Consider the following 15,088-nt stretch of genomic DNA (forward strand, 5'->3'; position numbering starts at 1 on the left):
AGTCAGACTAATAATAAAGGATTACTCAAATGTCTGAATGAAACAAAACACAACTCCAGGTATTTCTGATGAGGTAACAATATTATAACACGACTTAAAGCTCTCATGCATCCACACTTGTCCTCATTTGGTCCTGGTTTGAGTCCTATTTGAGTCGTAACATAGTCTTCGTTTGGCCCTGTCCTAGTCCAGGTTTAGTTCTGGATTTAGTCTCATATTAGAACCAAAGATGTGACATGAATGTGAATGCACTCTTACTTTTGGGCTGAACAGAACCATCCTTTCTACCACATTAAAATCACTATTACAGAAATCCCCATGGATGTCACTGTGTCCTTCACTTGTTCTTCCCTGCTAACTGAATCCCAGACTACATCAAGTCGTGAAGTAAATCAAAAAAGAATGTATCTGCTCTGAAGCGCACCATCTGCTCTGGTCCCGAGACGCCTCACCTTCTGTCTGCTCCGCCTTTGTTTGTGAAGCCTACCTCAGCATCACCCAATGCAAAATCAATACATCATGATTGAACAGATAAAGAAATAAACAGAGCCAATTGAGAAGCACTGACCAGAATGCCTCCAGGGACAATAAAAGAGCTCTGTGGAAAACTGAGGCATTTGAGGTGAAGGATTAAGTATCAGAAAGACATGCATGAGTGCTCTGCTATTGTGTTTTCTCAGAAGTTGGCATATAAAATGGCAAAATAACATTCAATGGTCAATTAAACATCCAATTGTCCAAAAGTGACATTGAAGAGTGTATTTTATATTAAGTTGAAATCGTGCATATATTAGGGATGTATTAAAGGTGTGCTGAAACTTTTTGAAGCCGGGAACCTCTTATTGGTCAGAAAATGTCTTATATTGTCCTCCACTAAAACATAAATACACATGTATATGACAAAACAAAATGTATATGAAGATTAATTTTACTGGTGTAATTGTCACTACAGACAGAGACATGCACTTCCAAAAGCTTTAAAAGGTGTTATGTTATGCAATTTGACTCTTGTGAGCTTTAAGCCAGGTTAGAAAACACAGAGGGGCACTTCCTGAATCATCACATGATATCACAAGTTGGAACAAAGTGTTTTCTGTTTGAGAGAAGAACTCAGCATAAATAAGCAGGATTTGTGTGTTAAACAAAACACAACTCCAGGTGTGTTTGTGATGAGGAAACACCATTATAATAAACATGAGACAATAGTAAAATATGGGACCTTGAAAGGGACAGTTCAGAATTTTGGACATAGGACCTCATTTCCTAGTGAGCCAGAGTGTTGGAGACATGTGGAGACACTTTTTAAAATATTCCAGTCTAGTCCTTGTATTTGCAGAGGTCGCTGGTGCTAGGCTAGTGCATGTCAATGGCCATAGTTAGCCTGCTACTTACCCACTCCCCAAAACACCCGAAGCAAAACAATTATAATGTCAGAATGTTGATGTGAATGTCTGTGTTGATAGAATAATTTTCAAAGTAAAACCAACCATGCATTTGAAGGATTTATATCTGAGCAGCAGCAGCGAGTTGTACTTCCTGATAGAAAGTTTGGCAGCAGCGAACTGCTATATGAGAAAATAGTCCCTCAACATGCGTAGATTCATGTGATGTAAGGTTAGTTTTATTTCAAACATTATTCTATCAACACAACCATTTACATCGCCAGTCTGGCATAATAATAGATTTGCTTCAGGTGCTTTGTGGAGTGGGTAAGACTAACTACAGCTGCTAACATGCACTAGCCTAGCACCAGCGATCTCTGTAAATGCAAGGACTGGATGGAATTTTTAAAAAAGTGTCTTCACACATCTGCAACTCTCTGGCTCATTAGGAAATGAGGCCATATGTCCAAAATTCCAAACTGTCCCTTTAAGGTTTTGGGTTCGAAAAACAAAATTGTAGAAATAAGAAAGTATGCATACAGCAGTTCTTTTGTAGCCTGATTCATCAGCCTGTTTCACTAGAAACCATCTGATTTCGCAGTATTAAAATTTGTTCACTCGATGGTAGGCAGATACTTTTTTCATTTAACCAATTTCTGCTATTTGGTCGTGACGTATGTAATGCTCCAATGGGGCTAACTGGTATATTAAGCTTTTCCCAAATCCCGTAGGAAGAAGGGCAATAACTTCTTTCCCCTTGATGAAATTCACCAAACATTCTCTTTATTCCAGAAAACCGTCTAGTGTATTACGATGACCTGACCTAGTCGCTGGAGAGAAATGAAATTGAGTGGAGGCACTAGGCGGCGCCATGCTGGCTAGTTCTTTTGACCCCCAGTGTTTTCAAGAGCACATGTGTGGTTAATGGTGTAACTGTTTTCATCAAATACTTTAAATGTTTACCACTATATCATAACTAATTGTCATAGTAATCATCTGTGTTTTCAGGTCCCGCATCCCAGTTTGAAAATCAATGCCATAAACAATGTTAGATGTCATTTGACTCTGATTTTAAAATTAAAAGTGCACAGTGTAACATTTTGGGTTACGCCTCTGTCATCTGCTGGTCTCCATGGAGTTGTTTTTGCTTTGCCTGGATTGCTCCTATGACTTCCAATTTATTTATCTCCAAGGTGACAACACTACTAATCCAAGTAACAGGTCAGATATATGGAGAAGCTACCCCATTTACAAGCTTTGTCAATGTATTCTTTTTGGGAATAAAACATCTCTTACTGTATAAACGCAAGAAAACTTTAAAGCCATACCAGGTAGACCATTCACTAGAAAAGATACACAGTTCACCTTTAAATTGCACTTGCTGAAACTGCTTATAATATAGTACTTTTTAACATTTTGAACCTCATTCCCTGCTGTATAGATTCTTAAAAGCTTCAGACCTCCTCTCTTTTTGCCAAGTCTGTGAGTAAACCAGGATCAGAGCAGCTGCCTAATTTGCTCCGTTAAGGAAATCAATGAAAATAATACAAAGGACAGGACCTCAGCAGTTCCTTGGGCTCAAACACACTGGCTTTCCTCACTGCTAATTGTTGGCTATTAGTCTACCAGTCGTGGATTACATGTCTTATTAAATACAGAATTTCAAATGAGCTCAGTTAAATAAGAAAGTACTCTCCTTTTAATGAAGCTAATTTATATGGAAATTACACATAATACTGACAATTTAGACTAGCGGTTTATCCTCATTGGAAGAGATGGAGTTTTTTTCTTTGCTTTGAACAAGTTTTAGCACAGTTCAACCTTTAGAGGCTTAAACAAATGAGTGATGGCGGGAAAGATTGGTGGATTTCTTTGGAAACCTTTGACCGTTCTTAGATAGTTGATGAACAAATTGTATTGTTGTTTGGTGTTGTTTTTCATTTCATGCACATATTTAGGCTGAGTTCTTCTTTCAAACTAAAAGCACTCTACCTTGTGATATCATGTGGCAATACAGGAAGGGCTTCACGTGTTTTTAATCACCATACACCTTCACTGGAGTCATTTGGATAATTTCAGCCCTGGAATTTCCCATATTTACTGAACAAAAGGTAAAAAGTAGCTGTAATTTGAAAACTACCACTAAATGACCTCACAAGGTAGAACAGAGCATTTTGAGATATGGAGATGTAAACAGACTAATAAAAAAGAAATTACTAAATGAAACAAAACATAACTTGAGGTAACAACATTCTAACATGGCTTAAAGCTCAATTTCACATAATGTAACACTTTAAAAGAAGTGTTAAAGCTTTATGTTGACATTTGAGGTGACTTCAAAATGTGTTTCTTTCTGGTGATAATGCCATTCTTCGTTGCAAAATTTAGACAGTTTACAAAGACGTGGAGGATTTTGCCTTTTACCATGTTTTAGGAGGTTGATGGATGAAACCAGTGTCCAGAGGAAATGTGGAGAGAACCACAGAAAAGACCCCACCTACTGTGGGCTCAAATCCAGAACCTTGTTGCTGTGAGCCAAGAGTGCTTGCCATTTAATGATCTTTTGCAATTGTTTTAGTTCATTATTTTTATTTACTGAATATTTTAGAACCCACTTCTGCTCATGGATCCTGCAATTTTTTTTACAAGAAGATGGAGAGGCTGAGGAGGTTGGTGGTTCTGCTGCAGTGGAGGTGGAGTGGAGGAGGGTTATGATAATGACAAAGGAGGGAGCATGCCTTTCTATGAATACCCTGGGATTTTGCTTGTTTCTGTGGCAAAGGTAGCAGGCAGTGTATGACAGTGACAAACAGATGGCATACAAAGTAAGGGTCCCAGTTCTCCAAACCTGCCTCCTCAAAACCTCAACCCCTTGTTTCCACTACTTTCAAACCACCTACAATCAGAAAGCAGGCTGCATCCAAATTCTGTTCCTGTTTCCTTGAGTCCCCAGATAAGAAAAATACTGATTGTTTCGAACAGGTTCCTTTTCTTAGTGAGCATTAGTGGCAGGTCAGGAGCCAAAGAGTTGAGGAAGAAGTCAACAGAAATGGGACAGAGCCCTTATAGCAATACCTAAATGAGGAGGCAAATTTTGATCACTGAGATGCTTCCCAGTCTCCAGTGCCACTAGAATGTCTCCAACTCAGCTTGAAACTGCTTATGTGCACAAACTGTTGTCCTTGCTTTGACCCTGTGGCACTCTATCCTGTATTGTCCCATGATTCATCATGTTGTCTAGTTGTTTTTGTAGTCATTATTCATGCAGTGGTCATGGGAATTAGCCTCTGTGTTTTTCTTCCCACAGTTTTAATTTGTTTACTTGTCTAATTGTAATTTAACAACACAAAACATAAACTGAAATTATGTCAAATGTATCATAATAAATTGTGTTGAAGTGAAAGTTGTATGCAGATTTCCTTATGTAATTTATCAATGCAGATTTAGAAGCTGTTCTGCCCCTACGCCTTGTTCCTGCAGCTCTCAAAGCTGACGGGCTCCCTCTGGTGGTGTGTACTGGTAACAGCGCTTTTTAAAGTTAATTTAGACGGCTTACCACTAGTAGTGGAAAGAGAAGTCTAATGGGAATTTGCACTCAAGCAAAAATACAGTAACGTGTCTTATAATGTATTCACTTATAAATATAGTTAGGCCTAAATCTACAAAATAAATCACAACAATTACCAAATAAATAACAATAATATGCGTAGGGGTATAACTATATCCACGTCTCACGATATGATATCATCACGGTATGAACGTCACGGTATGATATTTATTGCAATATCATGGCAAAGCTCACGATATGGTGGGGAGGCTCACTATTAATCTCTCGGTATATTTTCACAATATACAGCTCACAATATAATATTTATTGCAATATTTTGTGGAGGCTAATATGCTACTTTTCCCCCTTAAAATGCCTTGACAAGACTGAATCTAAAGAACTAAGACTTAAAAGTGCTTAGAACTGTTATTTCTTCTTGTAGTTTACACTAAAATGTAACAAAGGATCATGGTCTATGTAGTTCCCTCTGTCTTTTTTTTAGCTATTGCTGCACCATAACTCTTAATTTAAGCAAAGAGACTTGTAATTTGATATATTGTGATGGTCCACGATATTATTGTGAGAACTTTGACAATACGATATCATGATATTTCGGTTATTGTTACATCCTTAAATATGAGGGATGTTTCCTGTTTATAAAAGAGATTGTGGTGGCCCCTCTAAAATTATTCCCATCAACATAAAAAGAACATGGATGGACTAAACTTTTGCATAACAAAATCTCACTTTGTTTCTTCTTGTATTGTTATTCCTATCAAAAATACTAAATGGTAGACCTATTTATAATTAATTGCGTAAGAGTCTGGTTAATGAATAAAGGCTTTATTTAAACATAAAATAAAAAAGTGACAAGAACATAATGAACATAAATTGCATAAATAAATGTGGACAAAATAATGTAACAGATCTGAAGCAGCACAGAAAACTCACCCAGAGCATACAACACAACAGGTGTCAACAATACTCAATAGTTTTTGCTGTGAACAGTAGCTTATTTTTTACCAGAAACTCAATACATTTAAATTAAGAAAAAGTGATTTAAAGTGAAAGCAAAGGTATCCAAAAGCTGAGAAGTTACAGTGCTTCAATAGTGGCATATCTGCTGACAGTGCTGTGAGCTGCAGTGTCAATATTCAGCGACAAAAAACAGCTATTTGTCAAATTAATTATTCTTTAAGTGTTAGTAAAGTGTTGAAGTCTTGTGAATACGCAGCGGCCTTACCCTGCACTATATTTGAGCCAAAATAATTTAAAGGGCCCATATTACGCTATTTTCTGATCTATGTTATAATGTTGTATCCACGTTTCCTCATCAAAAACATACCCACAGTTGTGTTTTGTTTCATTCACACAAGTTTAGCACGCAAACCCTGAGTTCTTCTCTCACAATGAAAACACTCTGTTCCACCATGTGATGTCATGTTGTAATACAGGAAGAGCTTCACTGTATTTCTCTACTCCACACGCCTTCACTAGAATCATTTGGATAATTTCAGCTGTGGAATTGCAAATGTCTACTGACCAAAATATTAAAAGGTAGGCTGTTAACTTGAAAAATACCACTTCATGACATCATAAGGTGGAAGATGAGGGAGACGTAGACAAAACATAACACTAGGTATGTTTTTGATGAGGTAACAACATTCTAACATGGCTTAAAGCTCACAAGAGTCAATGTTGCGTAACATAGACCTTTAATAATAAGGCAATGAAGAAGGTGAAGTAACACTCACACTGCACTGTTGACCCACACTTAACAGTCCAGCAAGCTTCAATCTTTTATAAAAAGACAATTCATATTGACATGGATGCAAAACAAACCATCACAGGTTTACACAACAAGAGTGAAGTACATCTCCCCTTTAGAAAAATATCTTAAAAATCTGACAGATACAGTGTAGGATTTTTTTCTTTTATATCTGAGACAGTTTAGTAACAGGCTGGTTCTTATGGGTCCCTGCTCCACCCTCCCTCCTGTGACACTGCTGCACCCCAACAGATCATGATCCCATATAGGGGTGGGCAATACTGTATTAGCAAAAATGAAGCTCTCCTGTTTTAGCCTTATCTCAGTTGCATCTGTCTTGACTGAGGTTAAAGTATCGCACAAATTATGAATGGACCATAAAATTAACCACAACAGTGAATAAATGGCACTTGTTCAGGAGATTACACTAAATGTTTCTCTTTTTAATTTTTACATCTCCAGAACAACATAATCATGCTTTGATGCATCTACAATCTCTAATCCCATATGTAAAGGGCACACACCTACTCTTCTCCCTCCCTACTCTAGACCTAGAGGAGTGGTATATGGCAAAATATATATATCACATACATTTTGGATTTTCCTATAGCCTTTAAGAGGTAAATAAAGTAATCTGTTCTATCTGAAAGTTCACAATTCACTATGATTGGGTGAGTGACAGCTGGATTTAACCAGAGGTTTACAGAGATTGACGAATAGGAAAAAGTATCTCACGTTAGAGCTGACAACTGCATTCAAACAGAGAAATAGTGAATCACATTATTACTAAAATAGCAGATAATCACAGGAACAAGATCACGATTCAGTTATTATCACCATATCGCCTAGCCCTATGTAGACCACAGCCTCCTCTGTTCTGATCAAACTATCAATACAGAGCTTCAGAAATAGACTAATTCAGGAATACACAACTCGCAACAGCAATGCCAGAATCATTGAAAAGGTGGAAGCAACGGGACGTGCGCCAAATTTGGCAAAATGAAAAATCTCTCCCAGCCAAGGGCGTTTGTAAGTGATAGACAAGTTACACATAAGCATTTAGTAACCCATAGATCACACCTCTCCGTACAAACTCTGTCTCTCTGCCAGCCAAAGTGAACTGAATACATCCATCAACCAAAGGGAGGGCGTCAGCGATTGTCACATGTCATGCTTTCACACAAGACATACGTTTGAGATATAAAACTGATGAGTTAGAATAAACACTGTTGTCATTGTCATAATCAGTGTCCCGAGTTGGTTAATACACTATAGTGATAGCAGGCAAAACCATATTGGACACAAACACAATACCAGCATACAACATTCACACATAACAGGCCTCCCATGGTTTAAAATGGGAGGCAACGGATTCAGAGAAGAGCCCCTGATCACTTAAAGGTGTGTTCTGTAATTTTTCTGGTGGAGGGTCCACACCTCCTTATCTAGTTATTGCCTTGCCTGGAATGTTCCACAGTATATTACAGCTTGTAGTCAGATTGGTTAGTTAGTCTTAGTCTTAGCTGACCAAAATTTGTAGTAGTCGACAAATCATTTTTTTTTATGGAACAGCAGCAGAAAGGGTAAGTTAGTGAGTTTGCTGAAGATTTGCATTTTTGCTATTTATTGGTTAAAAGAGGCAGATTAAACTCATGATTTTGAAATCAAGTCTGTCTTATATGTAAATACATTCTTTCCTAGTACTTTTTCTGCATAATTAGTCTGGTTAGTGCAATTTGGATCAGATACATAAAGATAAGTAATAGTTTTGAGAGCTTTTGCACCTTTTATTTGAGCAAGAATTTTAGTTTTAATATTAAACTTATCTACATGGGAACAACAGTTCCAGCACCATCAAGCCAAGTTACATGTCAGATCTGTGGTGAGACTAGTCCACTCACAGCAAGAATGTATGTTTTCAAGGTATTTTGAAAGCAATAAAAAACTACCACTAGCCATACTGTGAAAGACTCTAGGCAAAGCAGTAACATCATGCAGGTGGCGGATCCTCCAGCAGAAAAGTTACACAGTGTACCTTTAACAAAGAAGGCAACTCAAACTAACAAATGTTACAAATGACGTTATAAGGACACTTGAATAAAGATTTGATTTGATTTAACTGACCGCATTTGTACCACTGTGTTGCTGGTTATAGTTCTCAAAGCATAAAAAATAAAACTGTAAATGAGTAAAATAAATAACAAAATCCTCTTGCAGCAATTTGAAAAGGCCACTGAATGCTTGTGTGTTTAAGTATAGAAGTTTATCTGTGTCCCGAATGTGAGAGATGCAACAAGACCAGGATGTAAGAGCCAAATTCAGCCTCAAACCTTCATGCATCAACATTACCATAAAGACTGGGTTTGCTCAGGTGCCAGTCATGCCATTATAAAGGGTTAGCTGTATGCATTCACTACAGCATCACAGATACAGTTCTCATATAAAGTTTGCCAGGCTCAGTCTGTCTAGAACCAGAGCAATAATAAAAGTTTAAGTGCCTCCATCCATGGTGAGGATTTCAAAGGCTCTTTCAGACAATGGCAGGTCAGGATCATTAATATTCAGGTTTGTCATCTCAGCTCGATCAAATATTACAACACACCTTGTTTGGGGTTAACGCCCAGTGTGTGGTTTATGACTAAGGCTCTTAATTATGAATCATAAGTTGTACAGTTCGTCTGTACATTAGTTTTGCCCACATACTTTTCAGTCCAATCAAAGACAAATTATTCAGTCAGTTGAAAGTACCTGACGGTGATAGTAGTTTTACATCAAGGACACTTTGCAGAGAAAAATCTACTGGTTAAAGCATCAAAACCAATGCTGCCCTGCCATACCTCACCTACACAGACCGCTGTGAATAATAATCTTTTTATGCAGTAACACTGACGACTCCCCAAAGAGTCTCGCCCAAAGTGGACGAAATGTTTCTTTGTGCACGATTAGTTTTGGAGAGGATTTAAAAATAATCTTTTGTAATTATGCATCGTCACATGTAACTTTGACTATGAAGCTTTGGCTTTTCTGGCCCGTGGTGACATTTTCTCATCTGACTTTACGACTCCGTTTGCCGAGCCTCCTGTAAAGAAGCACAGACTAATTACACTGAGTTACTGAGTCTTAACCATGTCACTAAACCACAGTTTGACACACACCTCGTATGGGCTCTCTCTTAGGAGGCTTGCTCTTTGGGCTCACTGTCTTCTTCTTTGACGCTTGGTTCTGGCTATGTTCTCGCCATTTTTTCAACTGAAAGTTGATGAATTTCCACATCATCCAGGCCTGCGTCAGACATATGGCTGCTAGACAAGTCATCCTACAAAACAAGACAGAAGACATTCAGAAATAAATTGTGATGGGACCTGCAGAACTGAAGCACATATATGTGTGAGCGACCTTATGGTGAGAACATTAAAGTTTCCTTCTACTAAAGAGAAGCCCTGATTTTCAGTCCGGGGAAGTCCAAACCCAAATGTCAGAACTGACAGTGTTAGAGTGAGCAGACGAGCGATAACAAAGAGAAGAGCCCACAGAGTAAAACTGTAAAAAAAAAAAAAAAAAACACACATTACATTAGTGTGGTTTTGGTCAATATATATTTGACTGAATTTGCTGTAAATTACCCTTTCTGTTTGTTTTCGTCACTAAAGTAAAAGAGCCGTGATGCGTGGAACAAGAGCTCCACCAGGTAATGAGGAACAAGTAGCACCAGGCCCAGTCTGTGAAGGCTGAACACAGAGATTATAAATGCATTATGTTTAAGCATCAAGACCACATTCAGTTGATGAGACTCACTTGAGAACATAGGCACCAGTGATGTGGACAACATACAGGCAAATGTAATAGAGCTGACGTGGTATGTCCTCCTGTCGAACAACAAAATACATGCCCATGTTAACATAACATGCTAATCTAATTATTTCAGAATGAAATATAATAAATAACAAATATTACCTTTCTGACTTTTTGAAAGTATAGCTCTGGAAGTGCATGAAGCCAGTACGCTATTTGGCAAATGTAGAAGAACTTGACCTGAAAACTAGAGAAAAGCCAATTATCTTTTGTGTCATTCTTATTTCAGATGTATTTTATTAAAATCAAAGATGATAATGTATGAATGCTCTTTAGTCTAGTCTTTAGCCAAATCTTTGGCTCTGGGACTAAAGGTATGGGAATTTCCCTTCTCTTCTGCGCAAAAAAGTTATATTAACCTTATGGAAAACTGATACAGTTCCTCAATTTAAGATGTGGTTAACTGAATTAACTAATATTGTATATGGAGAAGATTCGGTATGATCTGGAGGATAAAGGTTAGAGTTTTGCCTTTGGCAACCTTTCCTGGATCACTTATCAAAATATATTAGCATAGCATAACTTTTTTATATAGGCCACCGTCCATTTATTTATACATATTTTTTTTTTCTTTTCTTAATGTCTGGAAATATGTTTACATTGCAGTGCGGCTTTGTGTATTTTTTCTGCCCTTATACATGTTTTGTTTTTGTTATATCAAAAATGTAATAAAGATATTTGTCAAAAAAAAATTTAAGATGATAGAAAATGACTTACACCATGCGTGTGTGAGGGTACCCTTCCCACAGAAAAGTCGGGTTTGTGGCAAAATCCTCCTGTAAAATTTACACATACATAGACATACACAGAGTTATAATGAGCACTTCAGTGTAAACACTAAACTCAGTGCTTCAGATAAGATTATACCGCTGTGAGGATGCTGCAGCCCCAGATGAAGGAGAAGAGATAAAATGCAGCCAGCTGTCCAGACTCATTGAACTTACTGTGTTTTGTTTTTGATAAGTGTAATCTCCGGTTTATTTTCTGCACAGATTAAAAAATATATATATTTGCATAAAGATGTATTTCCACATTTGATAAAAAAAAAAACGTATGTTACGTTATTTCTATTTACATCCAGAATATATTCTTGTATCAAAGCATGAAGAATGACTGCGATTAGAAGGTAGAAGAACACGGTTGCCACATCTTTAGGCCCATATTGGTAAAGGTTCACTGCTTCTTGCTTTTCATCTGCAAAAAAAAAAAAAAAAAAAGGACATGCCAAAACCACCAGTCTATACCTTAAAAATAATTAAAATCTTAAAACCACAAATTTACCTTACCTAAGACTTGTGTTACATTGTACTGGACTGTGATGAACATTATGGCAAACTTTGCAGTCACCTATGAAAAAAAAAAAAAAAGGTTTTAATTCGACTAGATGAAAAGACACAACAAAGAATCAGATTACAAAAGTCTTTAGTGGGCCGTAAATTCCTTCAGGCCATGTTTTTGTTGTAACCATCTGGTTAAGCCCATGTAACACTATTAATTAGACCTAGTTTAGGGTAGGGATTAGGGCTGAGTGAAATGGCAACACAAAATAGATTTTGTATTGCCATTTGTAGACTTTTGACTGAATCAGTACCATTTAACCCAAAAGAAGCCAAATTACCTCCTCCATTGACTGAATTGTACTTCAAACAACATGCTTTTACTGAAAGTACTGGCTGTGGACCTCTCGGAAAATGTTATGACTATTCACACACAGACACCACGACCCATGGTGGACAAAATCCCTAATACACGATCGTTCACACTCTAATAGATTGTCCTTCCTCAAGTATGAGACCAACTTTATGACATAAAACTTTCTAAATGATAAAGTAACGTTGTAAAAACTCTTATGGTGTTTGAGTATATATTTAATTGAAATTACACATTTGTGCATGATGATGATTAGGCAGGATTTAGACCTGGTTTAGCTCAAACTAGCATAGATTTTTCAATGCCATAACAAAATACGAAATCTAATATGATGACATGGGGTTTTCTACATAGAGCCTTTATTTTAACAGCAATATTATATTCTCTTTTTTTTAATCAAAGCAGTGCACGATGTAACTGCTGCTGGAGCAGACCTGCCTGTCTCCATAGAAATGTTATTGCTTTGTCTGGAATGTTCCGCAGTATGACTTTAAACTTACCTATCTCCAAAATGTAATTATTGTTTGGGAATAAGAACACATGTAGTTGAATTTATGCAAAATACATAAGTTTAATTTCCTACTGTAGAACATTCCAGTACTTAGTGTCATCTGAACATATTAACAAAGCAATTAAATATATTTCATGATTTGGACAGAACATGAGATAAAATAGCATTACCTTGCATTTATATGGTTTTATTTTTGGTTTATGCTTCAAGAAAAACAAGGAGAGGACAGGTAAATAATACTTTGTAGTGTCAGCAGTACCTATTTAAAAGGGGCAAGCAAGATTAATTGAGATAAATAGACAGCACATTAGCTGACTAGTTAAGAAAATAGTAGCAGGGACATCTCCCTTGGCAAAATTCAGGACACATGAGAAGGAAAGACATGCTAGCTGCAGTCTAGTCTCCACTTTGGACTGCTGTCACGTCTGCTAATGGTAGTTAGCATCTGCGGCTAACATGCTAACCACTCACTCACACTCCAGTAGTAGAAGCTCACCTCAAACATCAGGCCGAGAAGGATTATCATAGCCAAACACGACACCATATCCGCGTGGTTTTGGATAACAAACTCATGGCTTAGCACCGGTGGGCTCTTGTTCTTCTTACGGAACCCCATGGCCCTGTCTACAACACGGATCTCTCCACTACAGACCCCGGGCTTCCGTCACTGTCACTAGCGGGGCTGGGGCTAGCTTTCCCCGGCTGCTGCTCCTCCGCTGTACACGGCCTTTGCTTCCCAGCTGCTGGATATCAGTTGCCTGGCACAAAACAGACATGAAGAAAATGCAAACACTAGCTCTACACCCACTTTTCCCTGCCTACTAAAGTCCAGTATTGAGGGGCCCTCCCACTTGAAAAGTCCATTCATGAACCGCCCAGCGCCTTTGACGTACAAGGAAAAAGCGAAACCGCAAAGGAAGGAGACCCCAGCGCTGTTTTTACTCACTCCCGCCCCATTCAAGTGCGTTCAACCCGGCGATTTCTGCAGGTCAGTCCTTCCGTATGCTATTTTTGCATAAAACACAGTACATTTGATTAACCTTTGTGGTCATATTGGCATTAAAATAAGCTAAATGTCGTGTCTATATATTTCAATTCCCCCTGCTGCGCTAAAAATGTGCTCAGATAACATCTGTTTTGCTTTGCGTCGAGGGGAGCTACTAAAATCACAGTAATCACAATTTGCTAACATTGCTAAAGCATATAGCTAATGTTATATATGGCTTTTATTATTATTTTCATTTTGTCGTTGAATTTATATGAAGACCTCTATGATTCGCGTATGCTAGTTTTCTGCCTGCAGAGGTCAGTATAACGTTACTTTACATCCACTGGTCACTCTATGATTATTATGGACATTAAATACCTTTAACTATGACACAGAAGAGCATTTCTCCATAAGGTTTACATGTATTTGATTTGCAGATGTGACTGGTATTTATACTTATACTTATATTTATACTTCACAACTACATAGTGAAGTAAATTTGGACAATACAAAGGCTATCCTATAATAATCAATTATATATCTGTGAGCTGCTGTTGTGTTGCTGGAATTTAAATATGCACTAAAAGATGTACACACTTATGTTAAACCTGTAATTACAGTTAACTTGGCCAACTTTTATTAATTAGTTATTGGATTCCACCAGTGTGCCTTAAAACTCAAAATTGAGTTGAGTAATTTGCACAGTTATATAATAAACTATCATTTTAAATTGCTCTTAGACATATCTGAACTTAAAAGGGCACAAAAATTACCATTATTGCAAAATCCAAAGAGTAATTGTGAAATAAGAGTAGGCTATATTTCAGTTCCAAGTATTCGAATAGCCCCTTGAGCTTGTTGGATTTTCTACATGTATTTACCAATGTTAAGCAAATTGACTCTTTCTTTGCCAGTTTCTTTATGTTATAAATATACAGCACAAATTAGTGAACAGATTACATTGTCTGTTCAATTGTGAGCAGCATTAAACATTTTTGTGCTAATGAAAATCCAAAATGGCCATGGAGAAAGCACTTAGCGTATTCTAGTTCAATATTCAAATATATATCTCTATAAAAGCAACCAGTAATGTGTCCCAGTTTGTCCATTTGAACCAAAAACATAGGTAATTAAAAGGTTGTTTCCCTAAAGAGAGCAAAATGCCCACAAATGTCCATCAAAAGAGATTATGATTTGTGAAAACATTATGCATACCAAATATTCTGGGTATATACATCTTATTACCCTTCGGGATTGTTACTGTTACACTATTATATAGTACAAACCAGTGGCTAGGTGACAGTCTATTCAATTGTGAGCAGCTTTCAACATTCAAAAAACATATGTAATTCAAAATAAAGCCTTCAAAAGACATTTGTCAAGTTTTCAT

At 37.3% G+C, this 15,088-nt stretch overlaps 1 protein-coding gene across 1 annotated transcript; it reads right to left on the reverse strand.

Annotated features, from left to right (window-relative positions):
• Positions 1-5,756: 5,756 nt before the first annotated feature.
• Positions 5,757-13,640, reverse strand: zgc:113278 (Translocating chain-associated membrane protein 1-like 1-like). The gene is made up of 11 exons (XM_020930048.2): positions 13,207-13,640; positions 11,836-11,896; positions 11,625-11,743; positions 11,417-11,533; positions 11,267-11,325; positions 10,652-10,736; positions 10,493-10,563; positions 10,321-10,425; positions 10,094-10,237; positions 9,853-10,013; positions 5,757-9,776 (listed from the first exon to the last, which is right to left on the reverse strand). Exons 1-11 carry the CDS (start codon positions 13,324-13,326, stop codon positions 9,703-9,705), a joined length of 1,116 nt encoding a protein of 371 aa, XP_020785707.1. The 5' UTR covers positions 13,327-13,640; the 3' UTR covers positions 5,757-9,702.
• Positions 13,641-15,088: the final 1,448 nt, after the last annotated feature.

This window comes from Boleophthalmus pectinirostris, unplaced genomic scaffold (genome assembly GCF_026225935.1).
Source record: "Boleophthalmus pectinirostris isolate CB_2022bp ecotype Guang Dong unplaced genomic scaffold, ASM2622593v1 HiC_scaffold_8, whole genome shotgun sequence".
Classification (NCBI taxonomy): Eukaryota; Metazoa; Chordata; class Actinopteri; order Gobiiformes; family Gobiidae; genus Boleophthalmus; species Boleophthalmus pectinirostris.

Excerpts from the sequence above, each read along its gene's own strand:
- zgc:113278 (XM_020930048.2), bottom strand. The coding sequence starts at position 13,326 with ATGGGGTTCCGTAAGAAGAACAAGAGCCCACCGGTGCTAAGCCATGAG. Across the intron at positions 11,534-11,624 it reads TACAAGAATATATTCTGGAT|AAAATAAACCGGAGATTACA; the intron begins GTAAATAGAAAT and ends TAATCTGTGCAG. Across the intron at positions 10,238-10,320 it reads GACGAAAACAAACAGAAAGG|TTTTACTCTGTGGGCTCTTC; the intron begins GTAATTTACAGC and ends TTTTTTTTACAG.